We start from the raw sequence: 24,599 nt of genomic DNA, 5'->3' as shown, positions 1-24,599 counted from the left end.
GCCAAAATGGAGAGGAAATGACAACTATGCCTAGATGTAAGTATCAACAAAATATGATGCATGTCAGCCCAGATGGAAGTCAACTTCCCATCAGAAACAGGGGCAAGAAGGAGAAAAAAACTGGTGGCTGATGGACCATGTTGGGAGGAATAATGATTCCAGTTCTGTTTTCTACTTACGTGGAAAGAATTGTGAAAATATATAAAAGCTGAAAAAGTCTTGGGAAACATCAAAATCTGCCTTGGCATGATAGCCCAATACCATGACACCAGATTTTTACTGTGTGGCGGACTGGTGAGTTTTATCTTCTAAGGCTGAAAGTGAAGAATGAGTCATTTGCAATTTTAAAATGTAATAAGGAACCTGAAATTGCTCTACCCAGACCCATTTCACAGATAACCACCAACCTGAGGGCACCTGCCCTCCTACAGCAATGAGCCCAGCAGAGTTAATTACTAATTAGGAAAAATCATCCAATTATGCTAACCTGCTGAGGCCGGCAAGCCTTGTTTTACTTCATGTAGGCAGAATTTCATCCAGAAGCCACTTGAGAATTGTCTATAAAAAAGGCAAACAAACACTTGAGACAAGAAGGCAGTCCATTCTGGTTTCCACACACACAGCTCTGCAATACGCTTGCACTGATACCATGTCTCTTCAGCTTCCCAGCGGTCCCAGGAGAGCCTGTCCCCGTTCGACCACAGGATCGCTCAGGCTCTCCACGGGGGCAGCCAGCTTTGGGGCTGGCAATGCTTGTAGCATGCCTGGAATTGGAAGCAGCTTCTCGTGTGCTTTCGGGGGCAGCTCATCGGGAGGAGTTGCAGGAGGAAGCAGTCCCTGTGCTAGCTTTACTGTGAATGAGGGGGGCCTCCTATCCGGCAATGAGAAGGTGACCATGCAGAACCTCAACGACCGCCTGGCCTCCTACCTGGAGAATGTACGAGCTCTGGAGGAGGCCAACTCAGACCTAGAGCAGAAGATCAAGGGCTGGTATGAGAAATACGGGCCTGGTTCTTGCCGAGGTCTTGATCACGACTATAGTAGATATTTCCCAGTAATCGATGATCTTAAAAATCAGGTAAGAAATTACACGTCATCACGTTTGTATGTTCTTTTATTTCTAAATGTTCTTTTCACCAAATACTAAAAACATTTACCATCCCTACTTCTAATTTCTCAAAAGGAAGTTCAGTTTTGCTTTGGAAATAAGCATTAAGTAGATTCAAGTGGTTAACCTCATGCTAAAAATATCACTGACCAATAACTATATTAATTTTTATTATTTCCATTTCCTAATCTAAAAAAACCCCCACTTTTTATTGTTTATTGGTTGTAATAAATTGCCTTTAAAAAGTCAAACTTCCCATTTCTAGATCATCATTTCCACCACCAGCAATGCTAATGCTGTTCTACAGATCGATAATGCCAGGCTGACAGCTGATGATTTCAGGCTCAAGTAAGTAGACTCTCAGAGCAAAAAGAATTCATGGCGATTAATCCGAAGCATTAAGTTGGGTTTACTTTCTGACCCCTCCATTAAATATCACCAATTCTTATTCCAACACTACAAATAGACTTGGATTTAAAATGAACAAAATATTGTTACTTTTTTGTACTTGGGCTATGAACTGTAAAGTATGAACTGCATAAAAGTAGTACCCAGTATTCTTGTTCTGTTTCTGCCAAAGAACTACCTCAAAATAAGGAAAGTAATTGTTATTATACAAACTTTGAAAATGTCTCTTGTGGCCAAATCTGCCACTTCAAAATTCCAGAACTCTAGCATTTGATCATTGATTGGTGACTCCCTCAGCCATATGACAAACTGGATATTCATTAACACCCTTGAAGGTATGAAAATGAGCTGGCCCTTCACCAGAGTGTAGAGAGTGACGTCAACGGGCTGCGCAGAGTTCTGGATGAAATAACATTGTGCAGAACGGACCTGGAGATTCAGTATGAAACCCTCAGCGAGGAGATGACTTACCTCAAAAAGAATCACAAGGAGGTAGGGGCTGACGGTCTGTGTACATTTTGCTATCCCTCTGTAGATGCTAGCATCTAACAAGAGATAACATACTTGACGTCTTAAATTAGAAATTGGTCTTTAGAAATGGTGAAGCATTTGTACAGATTCACTGGTGCTGCCCCACGTTTCCCACAGGAAAAACAAGAGCAGTGTTTGGTTAGGTAATTATAGCTAAATTGAAGTGGCCCACTTAGGAGATTACATCTAATCAGATACCATAAATACGCTTTAAGGACATCCTAAGAAAACTTAATCTAAATACCTATTTAGAAATTCAACAGTGGCAGATTTAAAACCCTTAAACATTTACTTCATGCATGCATTAAGTACAGATACTGAATACATATTCTTAATAGGTATGTCCATAAAAATGAGACTGAAATTAAGTTGTGTCAAAATTTATACCTGCAGATAAATAATATGCTTCTAAAATGTTCAGCATTAGAAGCTGGATTTGAAACTGGATGCTCCAGCACTACTCTAGACACATCTCTGTGATTATTTTCAGAATCGCTGTTTTCTGAGAAAATCTTTGTGCTTTGAAAATGAATTTGGTATTTTTGAACAGTCAAAAGACTTCTGTAGTCAAGCCAAATACTTCAAGCAAGAGATCAAGCTAAGAATGCTACCTGATAAGTCATGAACCTATCTTGTAAATACAGCTACTTAAAGAAGAAGATTTATACAGCTATACAGGTTCAAGTATGGTTATAGCCCATGGTAGTTATACTCAATACATTTTTGATGAATTGGATGCAACTGGTTTTTTTTTTAACGCCTCACTTACAGGCAAACCCACATGCATCGTTTTTGTCTTTTTCTTTTTTCTACTTGAACTAGAGAAGTTTTCACTAAATCCTTAGAATAACCACATCTGGAGACAGAGAAGCTTCAGGGACCAACAGGGAAGAAACTACCTGAGGGCCTTGGGGCAGGGATGAAAGAAAGCCTCGTTTTCACCTTCAGGACCAATCCAGGGCCAGGGACATGGGAGGGGGAGAGTCTCTGCAGCAGAGGCATCAGCTGATCAGCATCACCCACAATCTCAGAGCTGATTCATGGGTCCCAGCAGCACACACCTCAGGTGGAATAATATGTAGACTTCAACTGAAAACTGATTCCACCTTCTATGATGGTGATGATAATCATAATAACCAGCAGTTATTTAGCATTTATATGCCAGGTTGTATGCTTGTCCTATTACTCATAGTAATTTCACATCTTTAAACAATCCAAAGACAATCCAAGAAGGATTTTTTTTAGCCTCAGTTTTCAGATAAGAAAATTGAAACTTAAACAAGTTGAGCATCTTTCCCAAGTTCATCAGGACACAAAAAGAACCAGAATTCACAGAGATACATCTGACACCAAAGACCATTACACTATAATGTCCCTGCATAAGCTAAATAACTTAATAGGTAGCTAGAATTCTTTAGAGGGTGGTGTTCTTCTTTTACTAATTATAAATAAATAAATGTGTATAATTATAAATAATTGTAAATGTGTAAACATAAATATTTATTTTCAATCATTTAGAATGCTCAGACCCCACCCTTCCACTAGGCTCTTGCTGCATTCAGGATACAGCTGAGCCAAGAATACACCAGAGCTGGTCTGTAAGTGGACTGGAGACCAGTTCACCAAAGTGCAGTCATTTCAGCTATAAATGAATTAATACAAGATTATGGAAAATTCATTTTAAATATCTTAAGGACTTTCATTTGGAAAAGGAATTAAGATATTTTCCCTGCAGCAGATGAATCGGGATTATAAAAGCAGGCGATTGCTCCACCATAAGGAAGAGCTCTGGAGCAATTAAAGCTCTTCCAGGTGACACAGGCCACTTCATGAGACGGGAAATAATAAAATGTTGCGGGGGTGTGGGTAACTACACAGCCAGGGAGGTGGAAACAGTTGAACTCTAAGAAGCTTTCCAAGGCTAAGCTTCCAGACTCTCTCTGAGGCCCCTGTATACCTGAGCTGAGCACCCTTCTGCCTCCAGGAAATGCAAGTTCTGCAGTGCGCGGCCGGAGGCAACGTGAACGTGGAGATGAACGCGGCGCCCGGGGTGGACCTCACGGTTCTGCTGAACAACATGCGCGCTGAGTACGAAGACCTGGCTGAGCAGAACCGCAGGGACGCGGAGGCCTGGTTCAACGAAAAGGTGAGTCTTGTCCATAAAACAATCCCGCTGCGTCTTAGTGATGTTCACGAAGCTAAGATTTGCTCCCTCGCTTCTACCTTTTCAGAGCGCTTCACTACAGCAGCAGATCTCCGAGGATGTTGGAGCCACAACCTCAGCCCGGAATGAGCTGACTGAGATGAAGCGCAACCTCCAAACCCTAGAAATTGAACTTCAGTCTCTCTTAGCCACGGTATGTAAAGGACTGTTTTTATACCATTATTACTGTCTCCTAGGCTACCATCTTAAATACTGTACATACCAGTTGGTTGTAAAGCCCTTTAACCATGTTGAGAATATATCCATATGTATTTTTATGTAATTAACTTAAAACATAAAGGAAGAATAGATTTTATATAGAACAGCTAAAATAGCAACATCAACGATTTATGCTCATTCTACCAAAATGAAAGACTTGCTCATTTTTTAGTGTCATAGAGTTTTCTCAGTTAAGTGTGAAATCTAAAATATTTATAGGAAAAATTAACAAGAGCAGAAAGTCATATGGTCAAAGCAAATTTCTGCATATCTGTATGTCTGTCTCAGTTCCTTTGTTGTTTCTGAACAGAAACACTCCCTGGAGTGCTCCCTGAGTGAGACCGAAGGCAATTACTGCGCGCAGCTCGCCCAGATCCAGGCTCAGGTCGGCGCCCTGGAGGAGCAGCTGCACCAGGTCAGAACCGAGACCGAGGGCCAGAAGCTCGAGTACGAGCAGCTCCTCGACATTAAGGTGCACCTGGAGAAAGAGATTGACACCTACTGCCTCCTCATCGGTGGAGATGATGGGTAGGTAAAATAATTTACAGGGAAGGTGTAATGAAATCTGTTTGAACATAAATTCTCTCTGGATCACTGTCTGTCCTGATGTTTTAAAAAATAATGTGTTCACAGCGCTTGCAAGTCTGGAGGTTACAAGTCTAAAGATTATGGATCTGGAAGTGTGGGAAATCAAGTCAAAGGTAATTAAAATGAAATTGTGTTTTTATGCTACAGTACTTCATTTTCAATGCATAGCTTGATTGTTTTCATATTCCCCCGGTTTAGTGAGGATACATATAGTAAAGATTTGTAGCAGATATCAATGTGTGCTGGATGTCTAACTTCAATGATATGTGCTAATTTTAAACAAAGTATAAAGTCACCATGTTTTCGGCTAACCAAGAAATCAAAATGTATGTGTCAGATTTTCCTTCCTTTTTAAGGCTGAATAATATTCCATTGTGTGATGTACCATATTTTTTATCCATTCATCCATTGATGCACACTTGGGTTGCTTCCACATTTTAGCTATCTTACCTTTTCCAACTCTCTAAAATCTCCTTTTAAATCTAATTTTTTAGATCTGGCCAAAGCCATAGTGGTTAAGAAAGTTCTTGAGGAAGTAGACCAACGCAGCAAAATACTTACCACCAGGCTCCACTCCCTGGAAGAGAAATCTCAAAGCAATTAATTTGAGACACAAGAAAGAGAATATGCTAAATACTCAACAAGAAGAGAAAGCATTATATATCTATCTAGGAAAATGAGCAAGTCTAAGAAAAATGTCTGTCCTATTGTCTTTCTGTTACTGAAGTATAATCTCTATCTGGGCAATCAGTGATGGAATCTTTCCATTCATCTGGAAGAATGGCACATACAAATGTGATGACCCATTTGATTACCCGACAGAAAATGTTGTCAATTCTTCATATTCAATAAACCTCTTCCTTTAGCAAGTTATCACTGTTGGTACTGTCTTATCTTTAAAATATCCATGTCTATGGTATGGATGCATGAACACCTAACAACTTTTGATTTTTATGAAAACTTAAAAAATAATTAACAGATTTCCCCCTAGTTTTTCATGAAGCTTTCCAAATAATTCAAAATGAGACAAATTCAGAAGAAATAAAAATACTTCCACTTAAATCCCCAACCTGCCATATTTTGTCATAATGACAAACCTATTCCCATTAGGAATAGCTAAAATGTATACATTTCAGGTTCATCTGTGAAATAATAGTACTTCTCTCAAGTGGTTATTGTGAAGATTAAACAAGCAATTATAAAGTACACTATGGCGTAAGCACAGAATAAATGCTGATTCTTATTTTTTAATACTTGATATTTACAATGATTAATTTTCAAATCTCATTTCCCTTTTGAATATACATTTAACCAATATTCCAAATGTAAGGGAAATTAAAGTAAAAGTTCCGATTTGGGATTCAAATTCTATTAACAGAATTATTTTGCAGATGACATGATATTGTACATAAAAAACCCTAAAGAATCTATTCCAAAACTACTAGATCTAATATCTGAATTCAGTAAAGTTGTGGGATACAAAATTAATACAGAGAAATCTGTTGCATTCCTATATAATAACGATGAACTAGCAGAAAGAGAAATCAGGAAAACAGTTCCATAAAACACTTGTATTACAAAGTAGAGTTGATGTTTATAACTCTCTTGATCACCAGATTCATCCTTAATAAAGGAAAATAAATTACATGAACTGAAAACATAATTTCCTCAGTTCAAATATTACCCCTAGATACTTGTTATACTCTCAAACCTCTATGGGTGTATTATCCATGTTGTAATCCAGCCACAAAAATTTGATTTCAGGCTCTATCTGAAAAATACTAAACAGAAAAGATAATCAGGTCCTTCAAGGGCACTAGTATTATCCTTGAATTATTTGTATTGTCTTCTTTTAATGAACCTTAGCCAGAGACCAAAATGCTTAACTAAGTCCCCCACCAGGTTACGTGAAACAAAAACATAATCTTAGAGAAATTTCTGCTTAGACAAAATATATTGTACTTGTTTAAAGCAATCGATACCACTTTTCCCACCTATCATCAAAATCTACCTTATTAGAAGGATGCTTTCAAATGTAAACATTTGTCAAAATTTGTAGACCTATACACCTAAAAAAGGTAAATTTTAATATATGCATGTAAATTACACCTAGTGGTGTACAGACACTAACTTAAACTTCTATTATGTCACCAGAACCTGTTATGTACATCTCTACCCACCTCTTCCCAGGGCCATGTTGTATTCCATTTTATAAATGAACCACAACTTACACATCCACTCTGCTGTTGACAGGCACTTGGGTTGTATCTAGTTTCATATTGTGATGAGTAATGGTGCAATAAAACGTTTGTATACATTTCATTGACTGAAAAACCAAAGGAAATGTCTTAGATTAAAAACATGTTATCAGATCAGAGTTGGTCAGTGAGATCATAAAAAGTCATGACTGTGATGAGTCAGGTGTCTCCTGCTCCTTATCTACTCTGGAAGCTTTGAAAGGGAGGGGTGCTTACTTTACACATTTTTACCATCTCCCCACGATGCTGCAAAGCCCATGCCTTGCACCAGCTTGGTGCTCAATCACTGTTCCATTAATAAGTATTTGCAGACTGACAGTCTTGGCCTGAAAGGAGAGCCTGGGCCCCTGGGACATACTCGTATTTCTCTGATGGCAGAGGAGGAAAGTAGAGGGGCAGAGATGGGTCCCTGAGGAGAGAAAGGGGGTATAATATAAGGCCCACTGGAAGCACCGAGGCCCTCTGCCCCCTGTCCTCCAAAGTGAGGGACCTGGGATGTCCCTCCAAGGGCCAGTCTCCCATCTGAGATGAAGTACTTGTTATCTGCAACAGATGGAAAATTGACCAGCTTTGGTGAAGGAAAAATCGTATTAAAAGCAAATGAAAGTGATTAAGATGTGTGCTTGTAGCATAAAAAAAGAGAAGTAGGCTATAAAAAAATAACACTGGGAAATAACATTTAAGGAATAGGTGGAGAAATAAAAATTGAAAATCAGGAGACGGTATGGGAGACTGTTTTGGCTGATTCTCCTATTAGAAACAACTAAAAATGCTGGGTTAAATCCTTTTATAATCTTTGTAAAAGCATTGACCAGCTACTAATAACTTAAAGAAAATTCAGATCTTCCTGCCCACGGTGGGAAGAGTAAGCAGAGAGCCTCCCCTACAGGTGTGGGCCCCAAAGGGTCATGCATTCGGTGCAGATATGACTTAGAAATTAATTCACCCCACTGTCAGGGACTCCAAGGGAAGTTTCCTTTCTCAACCATTGGCATAAGGAGAGGAGGGAAAAAATACCCTTGAGAATATATTTAGTTACAAGCCAAACTTCAGACAGGTTTGTAACCAACATTCACATTATCTGGCTGATCCAATAATGGATCAATCAAGCTGACAATTCAGTTTAAGAGGATCCCAGTACACACTGGCACACCCCCAGTGACCTAATGGACATATACTACAATGTTGGGAAGAGAGTCTATCTTAAATGTTCTCACCATAAAAAAGATACAGTAACTATGTGATGGGATGGAGCTGGCAGCTACTACTATCGTGGTCATCATTTTGCAATTTGTAAATGTATTAAACCAACATATTGTACACCTACCTTTAATTTACATAGTGTTGTGTGTCAGTTACATCTCAATGAAGCTTGGAAAAAAGAAAAAGAGTAAAACTCAGGATGGCGATGACATCTGAGCAGGAATAGGTAGGGAGACACAGTAGGGAGAATAGCAGGGTCTCTAAGATATGGGCATATTTCATGTTATTCTTTAAACTACACAGATAATATTTTTAATCTTTTGCATGCAAGATACTTTACAACAAAAAAATTTTAAAGAGATGCCAGAAATGATGTCAAGATTTTTAAGTAAACATAGCTAGAAAATGCCGATGCTTTGGGAGAAGTAGCAAACTGCAGGGGAACGTCAGTGCCATGGAAAGATGATATTTTTTAAGAGTAGAGCTAACATATGACCCAGTAACTGCTATGCTAGGAATTTACCCAAAGAAAACAAAATCTCTGATTTGAAAAAATATACACACCCCTATGTTTATTGCTGCCTTATTTACAATAGCCAAGATATGGAAGCAACCAAAGCGTCCATCAATACATGGTGTAGTACATTTACACAATGGAATATTATTCAGCCATAAAAAGAAAGAAATCCTGCCATTTTCAACAACATGAATGGACCTAGAGAGTATTATGCTCAGTGAAATAAGCCAGGCAGAGAAATATCATATGATCTCACTTATTTGTGGAATATAAAAACAAAATAAAATAAAATGAACAAAAGAGCAATGGACTCAGAATCTGAGAAGTGACTGGTGGTTACCATGGGGGAGGGGGTGAGCTGGGTGGGTGAAGACGGTGGGGGGATAAAGGGGCACAAAGTTCTCATCGTAATATAAGTTGTTCGCAGGTATGGTAAGTACAGCATGGAGAACACAGCCAATGATTCTGTAACATCCTCCAATGTGGGCAGACAGTAACTGCTCTAGTTGGGGTGAGGGTTTAATAATGTGTGTAACTGCTAAACCACTGTGTTGTATATTTGAAACCCATATAATATTGTATATCAACTACACTTCAATAAAAAAAATTTTTTCATTGTTAAATGATAATTTTTTTAAACAGAAAGATGGTGAGTTGAGTTTGGAACATGGGCATTGAGGTGAGGACAAGTGAACCCATTTCTTAAAGGAAAAGAAAAAGCCAGAGCAGGAGAGGAGGTTTTGGATTCCACAGGAGGGAGGTATCACTAGAGGTGCAAAATTAGATGCAAATGAAGAGCTCTTCCAAAAGTAGAGAGCAGAGGTCTGAGAAATACACTGAGCAGTGGAGAAGGTACCCTTAAGCCTGCTTCCTCTGGAAACTTCAGGAAACCAGGAGGAGAAAGAGGTAGTAATGAAGCCAAGAAAGAGTATCATGAGCTTCCCAGAACAAACAATGCAGCCTTGATAAGTGTGAGTATAAAAGTTACTCCCTGCCAAACAGAAAGCACTTTTTATTTCATGCCACTGCAGTTCTGTGCTACTGTTCCCATTCATTAAATAACAATAATCAATAATTTTCTCAGTAAAAAGACTCTTACTCAGTAATACTACTTCATTTGGAAAGCATTCTTGAAATGTAATGATAATTATGTCATAGAAAGAATACAGCTCTCCAGGAATATTTTCAGAGTTTCTACTTATCTTCTGCCATCACCACCTCATTCCTGCCCAGTTCCCTGGAGAGCTTGTTCATAGCAACTCTGGGAATTTTCTGGTGTTTACATTGATATCTTCCCAGATAAAGTCTTGCTTCCTGAGGAAACCAAATCTTATAAAATTGCATCTGTCCTTTCTCAGGTATTCTCTTATATCCACACAGATCTGTACAGGCCATCAAACTGCCCAAAGGGTGATTTATATTCAGTTATAAGAATAATCCAAGTGGAAGAAGGGAGATGATATTGAAACCGATATGTCATAGTCTTAACCTTATCTGCAAACTTCTCTGATTTGTTCTTTTAAAACATATCGCCATGCCACTGGAGAATGCTAACAAATATTAGCTGAATTTGTAACTGGTGCTTTCATACGTTTTATGTGGAATAACTCCAACTAGGTCCCATTTCTCTTTTAATCTTTATAGAGGAAGGTAGATAGGTCAGTGTGAGCAAAGGCAATACTATTATCCATTGATTTGGTCCAAAAAATTCAAGTGCCCACTACAGTCCTAGGACCAGGATCTATGGGAATCCAGACAAATCCACTTCTGCTTTCATCGACCTTAATACTTACAGAGGGAGACAGAGCAAAGTGAAGAAACAAGAACATTGGATGCTGCTGCTAGCCTTAGAGATGATAAATAAATTGGTAGTCTATGGGCTGTATTAAAATTATACCACAACTGAATGATGACACAGACAAGCCAATGCCGATGAAAGAGCACTTTTATTACCTGTATTTCTCAAGAAGGGGAGGCATGTCACAGCACATGGGGCCACATGGGGAGTCCCAGTGTGGGTCAAGAAGCTGAAAGGAGTGAGGGGAAAGGTTTCTGCAGGAAAGGAAAGGCAGGACTGAGTAAATAACTTAGAATTTGCTAGTTTGAGTAATTCCTTCCACTGGGCTTTGGGTGGAAGGGGTGGTCTCTAGTTGCCTGGTATCCGGCCCCGGGACGATTTAGGGCAGGGGAAATGCTGGTTTGATGTGTGAAAGTTAGATAAGCAAATAGTTGAAGCTATAGTCTCCTGGTTGGTTGGTTGGCATATGAAAGAGCATGCTCCCAGATGAGCCCTTAGCAATCTCTAAGAATTGGCTACTCCTGGGCTAACAAGCTAGGATGTCAAAACATCAGAAAATAAAAAGCATGATGAATGTGGGAGCAGAGTGACTCCTTTAGATGGGGTGGTCATCGGAGACTTTTCAAAGGATGACATTTGAACTGAGGCCCAAATGGATGAGAAGGAGCCAATCATGAGATGCCAGACAGGCAGCTACTGCACAGACCCTAGCGCGGGCCAAGGAGAGGTGAATGTGTTCCAGAAACAGAAGTATGGCTATGTGGCTAGAACAGTGAGCAGAGGAGCAAAGTTCAAATGAGGCCATAGGGGAAACTGGACTTCATTCAAAGGTCAGTAGGAAGCCATAGGAGGGTCAGACCTGAGAATGCCATGATTCTAAAATATCACTCAGGTTGCTGCCCATGGAGAACAGGTTCTAGGAAGACGTTTGCAGAAACCATGAGAGATGGTGGAGTGCGGGCTGGTGGCTGTGAAGACTCCTGCTCATTCTGGGCAGTCCTCCCAGAACACCACTCCCCAGCACCTTGGCCACTATCCTCAACTCCATCTATGTCATGATTTGGCAGATGGTAAGCTCTTGAGAGCAGGGGCTATTTCTATCATCTCTGAATCCTTAGCACCCGGCCCAGAACCAAACTCTGAGCTGAATGAAAGAATGATGTGACTCAGATTTGTACTAAAACAGTTTGACTCTACACCTAAGGCCTAAAAGGGATTTAAATAATTAGTCATTGAAACTGTTAAGCCCAAAATAAACTTGAATCACTCCACCCTGTACCATACTTAGTATAATAAATATCCAAAGGCCTCTATTAGAATGAGTGCAAGAGAATCAGATCATCAGTTTGATTTGGGGGGTGGGGGGGAGTTAGCAATAGTTTTTCACAGACAATTGAGGCAAAGATTGTGCCCATAATCTGTATTGGAGCAAGAAACTAGTTTACCGCAATGTGGCCAGATTACAATGAATGATAACTGCCTCACTAACATGACAAAGCAGTGAGCCTCAACTCTGATCAATGTATGTAGGTTCCCATTGGGATAAACATGAAAACAGCATTCCAGCCCTCCAGAAAGTCTGATGTGCCCTCCTCCTGCAACTGCTGTGCAGGCCCAGTTGAGAACTGTTACTACAAAAGGTGGCCTGTGAGGCTATGGCAGGTTGTGCCCTGCATTGGGGTGCCCAGACCACACTCCACTCTGCAAGCTGTGTGCCCAAGACAGGAGGCACCTTTTTCTCATTTGTACAGTTACAGCAAAGACCACAGCAGTGCTGGTACATGTCATCAAAATACCAAACATTTCACAGGACTGATAAGTAGCCATTGCCCAGAATCCCCTAAATGCCTTCACATATGACCCCCCAGGTCTTTCTCCACGACCTCCTCCCCACCAGCCAGTAACTAAACCCACAAAGCACAGCAGGGCCTCTACGAGCCCCCTCCAGACTTGCCAGCTGCTGGTGTTTATTCTGAATTATCAATGCCCTTGCCATATGATTGTTAAATATTTTGCACATCACACCTGGTTTTATCCATGTTCCTTTGGTTTTTGTTTTTTGTTGTCTTATTCACATCCTTAAAAAAGGCCTTAAGGAACAATTTATAGGCCCAGGAATGGTCTGGTGTATAAAACTATGTTCCACAGTTCCAGGTGGTTGGTGTCCTGGCCTCAGCTGGCAGGTCGGAACACCATGGACTTTCTCCTTTAATTCATCTACTTAATGAACAAACTAATAAAAATATACTCTCTAAGACAAGTAGTGATTCTACAGCATCTTACTACGCTGATGGACAGTGACTGTAATGGGGTTTGTGGGCGGGGACTTGGTGATGGGGGGAGTTTAGTAAACATAATGTCCCTCAAAAAAAATATATATATATATATGTATGTATGTATATATACTCTCTAACTCACTTGTTAGAAAAGGCAGCATTGAAAGATGGTTAAGAGATCAGGCCCTGAACTGCCTGGATTTAAAATAAATTTTACCTCTTTCTAGCTGTGTGTCCTTGAGAAAGTTATCTAATTCTCTGCCCTTCAATTTCCTTACCTAAAAAATGGGAATAATAATGATAATACCTCAGAGGGTTGTTTGAAGGATTAAATACCCAATCTGTGTTCTTAGAAAAGTGACTCATTCATATTAAGCTCTCGATAAACATAGCTAATATGATGAAGAAATAAAAATGGAAAAATTAAGTTGATGATATCAGAGAACTTTAAAAACACAGGAGAGTTTAGAGATTGTTGAGTCTATGCCAAGTGTCCTGGCAGGGTACTGAGGCCCCAAGAGATGAAGTGCTTGATTCAGAGTCATCCCTGGTACTCAGAAGGACATCTATAATCTCATCAACTGTGAATGACAATTCTCCCTATTTTATAAGACTCAGGCAATGAAACTGAGTAAATCAGCCAACAAAAACTAGAACACTCAGGAAGAAAATGATCTAATTCCAATGCATGTGTTACCAAAATGACAAGTCTAAAAAGAAAACAGAAAGAGCATAGCTCCTGATCCTATCCTTTGTGATGCTTAGGCCAGCACCAACACGCACAAACATGGTCAAGCTTGGCCAAGATGTTCCTGCCCGGGTGGGAGGTACAGCTGGCAAGGTTGTTAACGTGCTTGAACAAGTGTCTAAGGCAGGAAGTAACTGGAAGCCCTCCAGAAAGGGAAAAGGAACATGACTGGCTTAGCTCATGAGGGCCTTCTACCTGCTTGATGTAAAAAGGGGTGTATTTATATACAGTACTGAGAGAACATGGCTATGATCTTTAAATTATCTAGAGGATTTAGTGACTTTGAAATATATCTGCAAGTATATAGGTAGCAGTGAAGCCTTCTTAACATATATATGCTAGCTTTTCCAATTCTTTAATGCCTACATATAAAACTACATACAGAACCTCTGGCAACTAGCCTTTCCTGCTGTAATTTAATGCTCTGCAGTAAGTCATTGATATTCTCAAGTCTCATGATGCTACCATGACTTGGAAGTTATCATCTGAAAAATTAGAAAAGAAACACCTTTTCCTCTCTTCTCTGAGGTCTGTTCTATAGAGGTATATTGGGGGACCTAAAACCATCCTCCAATTCCATGATTCACCAGAAGGACTCAGAAGGCTGTTATATTCATGGTTATGGTTTATTACCATGCACAGATACAGATTAAAATGAGCAAATTTAAAAGGCACATAGGGCCAAGTACAGAAGAGACCAGGCACATGCTTCCAGTTGTCCTTTCACAATGGAATCATCAAGAATGGTACTTATTTCTCCCAGAAATGATGTGTAACAATGCATCTACAGTACTGCCAACAAGGGAAGCTCATCCAAACCTTGGTGACAAGGGATTTTTGGGGGCTGAGTCTTGTAAGCATGTGACTCACCTTTGTCAGTCAACTTCCAGCCCTTCAGAGGCTAAACTGATACAGTGTAGCTCAAAGACCCCTCCATAAATCACATTGTTAGCATACCTGTCATCTACAAAGAGACTCTAATCAGACAGGATGTTTCAAGGATTAGAGGTTATCACTCACGAGCTGGTAAAGGCTAGACCTTTCAGAATGCACCGGGTCTTCACATCCCAAGCCTGCTGAGTTAACCCTTCACTGCACAACATGGCACAAGGGCTCTCACAGCAAGGTCCTAGGAAGGACAGAGTTCAGCTTCAGCGCAGTCATCCCCTACAACCCTTACCCCTGAACTGCCAGGCTAGATGAGCACTCCCCGCTCAAGACCTCCATGCTCCTTGGATGTTGTAGCTCTGGAGACGCCGCTCCAGAGAGAAGGGGGTTCCCCACCTGGGGCGAGTTCCCCATAAATCTGATGAAACAGAATTAAGACAAGGGGAAGGGCAAGTTGTGTTAAAGGAATTTATTTCTCACAGCTTGCTGGGGTTCTCTGGCCAGGCCCCACATCCTCCATCCCCTCTGGCCTCAGCACTCTCCCCTGCCCACCCCTTCCAGGAAGAACTCCATGGGTGGCATTTTCTCTCCACCCCTTGCCCCAGATCAACCAGAGCCTCTTCCATGGTAAACATCCATTGGTTTGTAAATGGACTAAAGCCAGGCAAGAAATTCTGTAAGTTCTGGGTGAAAACTTCCCTTTACCCCAAAGATGTCCAGGCCCTAAAGTCAAGTGCAGTTCAGGATGGAGACCATCTTTCCTTCAAGTGAATTCTCTCTTAGAGACCTTCATTCTGGTTAATATCTGTAGATCCCTGCCTATCTGCACATGCATATATCCAAAACCCAATGGGAGAAGAGTTATGATCCTTGTACAGAAGGGCCCATATCCCCTACATAAAGCAAAAGATAAAAACAATTACTCCTGGGTGTACCTAAATCTCCACTCAGGATCAATGGGGTGTAATAGTGTTTGGAAGCTTTATATAAGAGGGATAGATGTGTGTGTGTGTGTGTGTGTGTGTGTGTGTGTGTGTGTGTGTGTGTGTGGTGTGTGTGTGTGTGTGTGTGTGGTGTGTGTGTGTGTGTGTGTGTGTGGTGTGTGGTGTGTGTGTGTGTGTGTGTGTGGTGTGTGTGTGTGTGTGTGTGTGTGTGAAGAATAATTGAATCCAACAAGCTTAAGAAGATTTACATTCATTGAAACCATATTCCAGGTAACTAAAGCCAAAGTGGGAAATTCAATCAGTACAAATAAACATGTTTCAGATGTATTGGTAAACAATATTTTTCAACCTATTGCTACAATTAGGTTTTTAGGCTTAGAAATACAAAAAGAAAGAAAATGCAAATGGATACTCCCTTAATGCTGACATAAAAAACTGATCTACCAGACATAAAATTCACTCCTCCCTTCTTCCTCACTTTCAATATCAATTTTTCTTAAAGTCTGGAGACAGAGCTCAAGAAAACAAACACTGGCATCTGTGGATAAAATGAGAGTTCCTGTGGCCAGGATTCTCACCTGGCCCTGGTTGCTTAGTTCACTGCACACCTGTGGGCAATACATGGCTGTTGACTCTATATAAAGAGCTCCACCCAGTGCTCTGGGCGCGACACTGTGGCATGGCTGCAAAGCCGCAGGAGAGCAGAGCAGAGGCTGGAGTGGTGGCAGTGCCGAGGACAGAGGCCCAGGGGATGGCTGTGCGGGACGACTGTGCAGACAGAGGGGGCCAGAGGACGGCTGTTTGGACAGAGGGGCCCAGAGGCAGAGACTGGCTTGCTGCATACAGACTCGCTCTGAGTGAACGGGATTCTAGCGACTGACCTGCCACCTGGAAATAAAATTGGGTATAACCCTTTCACTGCAAGAACGTTTTGCTGTCAATTTCTTTGGTCACATTGAATCCATAGCGAACTTACCCAGGGCTGAAACCCATTGGCAAGACAGCATCACAATTAATTGAATGGCAATTATAGTTTATGTCTATAGATCACTTTAGAATTTTAGTATACAGGTAGATGACAAAAAAATTGATCTTGACAAAACCCTAGATGATAAGAAGTGTGATGTGAACATGTACAGATCAAGATCCAGATTCAGAGATGTTACCTGTCTTGTCCTTGGTCTCAGAGCAATTAAGTGACAGTGGAGGAACTGGACTCAGTTCTCCAGCCACCAGTCCCATGCTCTTCCCATGCAACACATGACCCTATGAATGTGGCAAGGATTTCAAAAACCACAGTCCCTTGAAACTTACTCCACAAAAAGTAATTTTACATAAAATGCTTTTAAAACATATGGGCAGACATAGAAACTAATAAACTTCTTCAACATGAACCTAATATGTTTAAGTTTAAGCTATTGATCAATGCCAAATACACAGAAAGTAAATTATGTTCACTTTGTTAAGAATTCACTAGAACAAAGACTGAATGCTTCTACGTTAATGAAACAAGTGTGACCGTCAGAATGTCATAGGAAGTTTGATAGATTCCACGGGAAGTTTTGCTTAATTATAACTTTCACCAAATGTGTTTCACGTGGAGCATCTGAAATCAAAGTTGATAGAATTCAAGTAAACAGTAAGAAAATGTTACTTGTTAAAGAGGATTAGAATTTTAATTTTAAAAAACTACTCTACCACACCTGTCACACACATATATACTCAGGTTCTTTCTTTCCCAAAGAAGTTAAATATTACAAAATACAAAATACCCAATATAATTATTAAACTGCATCAATGGGACAGAATTTAAGGGGGGAACGGGGAACACTGAATTTCATGTATAAGGGATCCTAAAAACTAGAAGATCCATGTTCTGTACTCATAAACTTCATCTCTTCAAGGTGACACCTATCAGCCCAGGAGCTCTTCAAGGTAAATGGGTGGTGAGGGACACCCTCGCAAGGACACTCTGAGGGCAACAACCGTGAGGACTGTGACAGCAGTGAACTGACTGATGTAATGAAATGAGTGCTGGGGGGAGTCAAAACAGTTCGGTTCTAACCGTGGTGCTTGCACCAGTGAATTTTATTATATAAAGGAGAACATAACTTTTGAGCTTCAGTTTCCTTCTCTGTAAAATTTCCTGACTGCCTCTCACAACACTAATAATTAATTATTGATATGTACAAGTGAGGTTGAAAACTGCAAAAGTCTTATAGAAATGCATACATGAATAAGAGAAGAAATTAGACAAGAATATGAAGTCTTATTTAAAGGAACAGAAAGTCTTGAATCTGATGAATCATTAGAACAAACTTTTGAAAAAAAATGACACTTGATGCAGAGTAGAGACAGTGGTGTAGGTGTAAATATAGGTTTCCATATTGATAAATATTCCTGCAGTTAAGGCAGTGTTATGACGTTAGGGCTGGGATCTACAACACTGGGCTTTTCCCACGTGAAAAGCATACCTGGAACCTCAGTTATCAGGATATGGTATCAACAGCTGCTGATAGGAAAATCAAAATCAATAGAGATTTGGTTCAACCAGAGATTACAATAGATATTATCCAGTAATTGAAGAACTGATGAGCCATGCAGGAAACCTATACTCCTCAACCTCTTTCTAATAAGTAACAGTTTTGCAGGATTTTTTAAAATAAAACTAATATATGGCAACATGTACATCATCTTGATTTTTATTTTCTAAGTAACTGCTGCCAGCAATTAAAATCCCAAAACCATCTTTAAGTGGGCAAGGACATTATGGCTATCAAATACATCAATTTATCATCTTAAAAAAAACAGAAGCAATCTTCAGTTCAAAAGGGGGTTGTATTCCAAGAGTGATTCATACATCTTTCTATTTAATGTATTTCACACTTGCCATATACCAAGTATTACTCCTGGTCCTTTACAAATATAACCTGTTTAATTCTTACAAAACTGATGTGTTCATTTTACAGATGAGGAAACCAGGGTACAGAGATGCTAAGTAACTTTCTCAGTGTCACACTGCTGATAAATAGCCATATAACAACTAGGAAGCTAGAAGTGTAAATATGTGGCTCCAGGATTCCTCAGACACCAAGCCATCCTGACCAAATAGAATGTGGATATATTTTCCTACAGAAACAATGTTATAAATAGTTATAAAATTCCACACTAGCCTCTTTTAACCACATGTAGCTGAGCTGAAATTCTGTAGATCTGTCAACATGCTCTCACTAGTTCCCAGCACAGTATTTATCACAGAGTAAGTGCTCAAAAAATATTGGATTTAACATAGAACCGAGAGCCTACTTTTGACATTAACACTCTGAAACAACTTGGAGCACCCAGCAGCAGGAACAGAGGTGTTCTCCTTTCCAGCACTTACCATGTTGATCCCAACAGCATGGTGGTGGAAAGGTATTTGGGCAACTGGGCCTTACAAAGGTGGCACAAATCTTTGGAAGCAGAAAACAGATGGAGTCTTGGTTTTAGCAGCAGGGCAGCAGCACAAAACTTCAGCAGCAAAACTGGGGAAAGAATCTGAGTTTCTATTGCTGGGCTGCAGGATGCAGTTGCAAGCCTGTGACAGGTGTGAAGTATGCAGTGGGATTACAAGGTGAACTTCTAGGAACAAGCTACATGGAAACTGAGTCTCTAACTAGGGCAGCTGTTTGTCAGCAAGGGAAAATGATAAATCAGCCATCCAACACCTGATGTCTACAACTAGGTCAACCATTGCAACAATAAATAGTCTGTATTGTTTCTCAGTAGGAAAAAATGTAAATCATTTTTCTGATGCTCTCTCAACATTGTGAAAAATACGTAAGAGAACATCTGCTGTGATAGTACAATATACAACAAAAATTAAATGTAAGTTCTTTAAGATCAGGATTACTAACTTAGCAATTTTATTCCCAATATCTAGCAAAGTGTTTTTTGCAAGATGCTCAATAATAATTGATAAAAGTTCACTTATTAATGATGTGTAAAATATAAGCTATTAAGACAATAGAATGATAAAATAAATGACAAAGTAGTATAACAGAATGATAAATTACAGTTACATGTAGAAAATAATAGAGCAAAAATTCATGTAATAGTATATTGAATAATGAATAATAGAATCATAAGTGAATACAGGCAACCCTGCTTTTTGAAGATGCATGTTATATTACCTCACTTTTGCAAAAGGCCTACCTCAGTGCCTGTTTTTGCTAACAAAAATTTGAAGAGCATTTCACTTACAAAAGCATGAAGAGATCTGTATCAAGAAAATAATATAGTAATAAGTATAACAAAATTAGAAGAAAACGTTTTAAACCTTAATAAAATATGGCAAAAATCCACTCCAATACCAAAGGGAACCTGCAACTAGCCAGCCCATGGACTCAAGCTTGGGCTGCACAACCTGATTCGTGTCCTAGCTGCAGTTTGGTCCCATCTGCTGGCTTCTGCCTTGTCTAAAATCAAGAGAGGCTTCTGGAACCAGTGGACTTCCAAAAAGCTGCAGTTCCAAGAATCCGCAGTAGGTTTAGTTGGCCTGACTCATCCTCAGTGTCCTAACTCCCCTTCCCTAACTGCCACCCCCATCGTGCCTGCCCACCTACCATATCTCCCCTCCTCACCCCAGAAGATGTGAACTTTAGCCACCTTCTTGAGGGCTGGGTGCAGAATGGGAGTCAACAGCCAGTCACTGAGCCTAAATTTCAGCAATGCCACATGGTATCAGGGATTCGCACTATACTTCCTTACATGGCCATCCAAGGGTACCTGTACCAGAGGAGAACAATTCTTTCTGGGACCTTTTCCTCACTAGATATAGTCACACCCTACATCAGAGCTGAGTCTTGTTCCTTTGCTCCCTTCCTGGAAAGATCTGGCTTCATAGCTGATATTCCCATGAACTCAGAGAATGGGTTCCCTCCACACTCTGGTAACCATATCAGGTGGGCCCCTGGGTCCTAACCCCATAGCCAAACTTCCCGAGCCTGGTTCAGATCTACCACCTTTGTACTCAGACTGGTCTTGTCCTGTGAGCCTTCCCATCTGAGGAAACAGCTCTGCCCCATTTCCTTGGCAGCCCTGTCCTCCTGGAGTAAGCCCCATGCCCGTTCTCTCCCAGCATGCCCCAGGGTCAGTGCAGGTAGACTGTGCACCTGAGCCTGCTCTAGTCCCTGTCCCTGGGATGAGCCTTGGTGGGACTGGTCTGATGGGCACAAAGGTCACTCACAAGGCAATAATAATTCGCCTCACTAATAGAAAGGTCTCCACGCATGTTGCCATTGTAGGTAGTATTCTCTTACCATTATTTTAATATTTTCTGCACCCGTAGTTATGTCTCCTTTGCCACTTCTAATCTCATATATTTTAAGTCTCTCTCTTCCTTAACCAGGCTCATGAAGAGGTTATCTATTTTACGATCTTTTAAAAGAACCAGTTTTGAGTGTATTTATGTATTTGTTATTTTCTAGCCCAATAACTTCAGCTATCTTTATTAATTTATTTTTCACCTATTTCATTTTGTCTGTTCTTTTTAAAAATTTCTATCTTCTAAGCTTCTCCATCTTCAGTCTCTCTTCTTTAATAATGCAACCAGTTGAGACTATAAATTTCCCTCAATACAGTTTTAGCTACAACCCCAAAGTCCAGGCACCAGGCTGTTTCCTTTTCACTACTTTATAAATGCCTTGTAATACCAGTTTTGGTTTCTCTTGGTGCAAGAGTTATTTAGGAAAATGTGTCTTACTTTACAAATTAAAGTCGTTCTGTTGTCTTTCTGTTATTTAAGTCTATGGTGCCAAATAAAAATAAATCCAGACTTAAATGAGGAGAGACTTTCGTTAGAAAGACTATTCCAAAAGGGAGATTGCTCTGATCTCAGAAATCTGCAAGCATGTCAAAATCATACAGTAAAAGGTTTTTCTTGTATAAGGTCAAAGAGGACACAGGCAGAGATAAGCAGAATCTTTGGAGGGGAAGCTAGGCAAACAAGGAGAGATGATCAGTGGAGTCTGACAGGAAAAGGGTTTCACTGTGGTCAGCTGATTCCCAGGAGAAGCTAAGGGGCACGTTCCGTTTTTGCGTATGCTTGCTCAAGCTGGAGGGCAAGCAGAGTTCGGGGGTCTGCAGGAAAAAGAGAAGCCTGACCAGAGTTTGGTCAAGATAAAGCAGAGGGTATGGAATTGGCTACTGTGAGCACTTGGTTGATTGTAGCTCCAACTGAAGAACATTATCTTGGAAAAATTCATAGGTAGGCATCCTCCTCCTCCGTCGGCTGCCGTTCTCAGGCCTTCCCTCAGGGGTCAGTCAAGAAGCACCTTAACTTCCCATCCTCCCATTTGACATGATTTTTCCCGAGTAAGCAGCGCCCTCTAGCCAGTTCTCAAGTGCAAGCACTGAAATTTTGCAGCCCACACACGCTGTAACAAAAATCCCTCCTAAGTATAATATAAAACACTTCCTAAATCTGACCAAGAAGTAATGCCCTTAACCAAATTGCTGAATGTCAGTATTCAAAAGGAACTTGAAAATGATATAGTCCAGTATAATAATTTTACAGATAGGAAACTATCGCCTCGTCTAGAGACATCCAAAGTACTGAAATTTGAGGACAATTTTTATAAAATTGTGTTACAGTTCCAATGGAAAGAGGACAGAGGCCATGAAAACGTGAAGGTTTCCCCCACGCTTATGAGATCAAATATCATTCTGCTCCTTTCCTATGAAAGTATTTTACCACTGGGATTCCCTGAAGGTTTGTGGCCTCTCTGAGATGAGGAGGCCAAAGGAGATGGACAGGTCACATTCAGAGAGCCAGAGGGGAGAACACCCAGCGAATGACTTAGTAGTGGCAGAAGACTTGGGAGGCTGGGCCTTGCTGCTCATATTACAATCTGGGTTATATTTGTGAGTTCTCTTACAGGAAGTCATTGTCTGTCTGATATGAAGAAAGGGCCCAAGGGACTTTGAAGCAAAAATAATCAAACTCTGGGCCTACTTCAGCCTGTATTGACTCTGGACCCTGGAGGACAGAGGCACCCCAACCCCCACAAAGTCCCTTGCCTATCTCTTACCTCTCCATAAACTGACTAAATGACCTTCAGGGAAATCAGAAAATTGAGCTTCTTAAAGAGATTCTAGAGCATTCAAGCTCAACAAGTACAAAGCTAAGTCATTTTCTCACCAAACAAAAGTTGGTAAAGTGGTGTTGACAGAACAAATACTGGTGAAGAAGAGGAAGCCTTCAAACAGATAAGCTTAATTGAAACTCTACAGGGAAAGAATAGAAAAGGGTGTTAGGGAATGATGATGGGGAAGGAGAGGAAGGAGTGAAGGAAGAGAAACAGTCACAGAATTGGTGGGGTTCTGCTCTATTTTTCTAGGTAATCTGGCATCTGACAATAGCAGGGGGCTGAAATCAACTTATGGATTATTACTAGAACCACTGGGAGTGGCCTCTCAGAACTCATATTATTGCAACATCTTTTCTTCCTTCCAAGTAGTTGAGCCTGGTGGAGCTCACAGTGGCCACCACCAGGATACCGACCTAAAAAACAGTTCTCTACAGGGGAGGTCCAAGATGACACTGGCATGACCCTCTCTGGCCTCTCCCAGACACCCCTCACTGACACCTCCCCCAACACACACACACATACACATACACAGAAACTCACACATAGAAAGTAGAGGATAAAGATTTAGCAGACAAAACACATAAGGGACCATGATCCATGACCCATGTTGTTCATGAAGCAAGTCAAGCTGGGTTGGTTTTTATTTATTTAAGGAATAGTTGTTGTGAATCTACAATAGTTAGCTATTACCCAGAAGCTATGAACACATCAAATTGGGACTTTTACTATCTGCAAAATATTTCTACCACATTCAGTAGATACTCTATGGCCAGTTACTTTCCTTAGCTGTTCTGGTCTTGTGCTTTATTTGAAAAACATATAACAGAATATTCTCTAAAATGAACAGAAGATAGAACAGAAGCCCTGAGTTCATTAAATTCTCAACTCCAAAGATTAATCAGGGGAAATATGTCATGCCCTTCAGTTTTTGGTTACCCTACTAGTCTAAAATCATGCAATGTAGTAATCTGAAATTTAAAAAAATGCTAGTAACCTACCTCACCAAAATGTTGATGGTTATTATTTGAAAATCATTCTTTACTTATTACACAGTCATATTCTACGATGAAGCTACTTTATATGATTCATTGTGGGTAGAAACAAACTGCTAACAAACCATTGATAATAACAAATAACTGAAGACAGCATTGAACTGGGAACTAGGACTTCTGGGGTTCGGTCTAGGTAAAGAATGCTGTGACCCCGATCAACACAATCCCCTAAATAACCATATTCTTAAGACAGAACTTCAAAGGAATTATTAATCACCTATATGCATCATGCCTTATACCAACCCCTACCCAAAATGCCCTATAAAACCCCAAATCTTAAATCCCTAAGCGCACCTCTTTTCTGAGTTCACTCACCCTCAGGTCTGAGCGCATACTGTCTCTTTAAATAAACTTTTTTGCAGCTTAAACCCACTGCGTTTTGTCTCTAAATACTTTTTTGGACAACAACTAGAACCCACTAACACCCACCCAGTGGCAAGTGTCCTTGTCACCTTGCTATTTCATTTAGCTTTCTAGTTTAAATGCCAGCCTTTTCTCTCTCCCTGTTTTATTTCAGACGAGTTAGAGAAGCAGCTGGGGGAACCTCTGAGCAGGGAGGGGCTTGCACCTTCCCATCACCTTGGGAACCCCGAGGGAACTGCAGCTCTTTGATCACGATCTTTAGCAGCCTGCCTGAAAGTCTCTTTTCCTTTGCTTTGGGAAGTGCTCAGACCGTAATCTTACTCCTTCCAGGGCTCCACACTCCCGCAGATCAAGCAGACATTGGT

General features: G+C 40.4%; 1 protein-coding gene and 2 long non-coding RNA genes across 3 annotated transcripts in view; 1 reads left to right on the top strand and 2 right to left on the bottom strand.

Annotated features, from left to right (window-relative positions):
- The window catches only part of LOC140849132 (uncharacterized), a 31,016-nt gene extending 30,456 nt beyond the window's left edge, over nucleotides 1-560 (bottom strand). Inside the window, exons 1-2 of the long non-coding RNA XR_012130764.1 lie at nucleotides 488-560; nucleotides 180-314 (exon numbers count right to left, since the gene is read on the bottom strand). This is a non-coding gene — a long non-coding RNA (uncharacterized lncRNA). The remainder of the gene's footprint in view (nucleotides 1-179; nucleotides 315-487) is intronic.
- Nucleotides 561-581: 21 nt separating this feature from the next.
- KRT25 (keratin 25) lies at nucleotides 582-5,930 on the top strand. Its single transcript, XM_017679191.3, has 8 exons — nucleotides 582-1,078; nucleotides 1,374-1,456; nucleotides 1,852-2,008; nucleotides 4,032-4,193; nucleotides 4,279-4,404; nucleotides 4,780-4,997; nucleotides 5,103-5,170; nucleotides 5,552-5,930. Exons 1-8 carry the CDS (start codon nucleotides 650-652, stop codon nucleotides 5,659-5,661), a joined length of 1,353 nt encoding a protein of 450 aa, XP_017534680.2. The 5' UTR covers nucleotides 582-649; the 3' UTR covers nucleotides 5,662-5,930.
- A 532-nt stretch (nucleotides 5,931-6,462) lies between these two features.
- On the bottom strand, nucleotides 6,463-8,741 carry LOC140848767 (uncharacterized). Its single transcript, XR_012129882.1, has 3 exons — nucleotides 8,643-8,741; nucleotides 7,289-7,383; nucleotides 6,463-6,838 (listed from the first exon to the last, which is right to left on the bottom strand). It is a non-coding gene; the product is annotated as an uncharacterized lncRNA (long non-coding RNA).
- Between the last annotated feature and the right edge of the window lie 15,858 nt (nucleotides 8,742-24,599).

This window comes from Manis javanica, chromosome 4 (genome assembly GCF_040802235.1).
Source record: "Manis javanica isolate MJ-LG chromosome 4, MJ_LKY, whole genome shotgun sequence".
NCBI lineage: Eukaryota > Metazoa > Chordata > Mammalia > Pholidota > Manidae > Manis > Manis javanica.
The sequence above is the reverse complement of the archived record's forward strand: the minus strand, read 5'-3'. Positions and strand labels throughout refer to the sequence as shown.

Bases quoted from the DNA above. Each gene is read 5' to 3' on its own strand.
- KRT25 (XM_017679191.3), top strand. From the start codon at position 650: ATGTCTCTTCAGCTTCCCAGCGGTCCCAGGAGAGCCTGTCCCCGTTCG. The intron at 1,079-1,373 runs GTAAGAAATTAC...TCCCATTTCTAG, and splicing joins TCGATGATCTTAAAAATCAG to ATCATCATTTCCACCACCAG. The intron at 4,405-4,779 runs GTATGTAAAGGA...GTTTCTGAACAG, and splicing joins TTCAGTCTCTCTTAGCCACG to AAACACTCCCTGGAGTGCTC.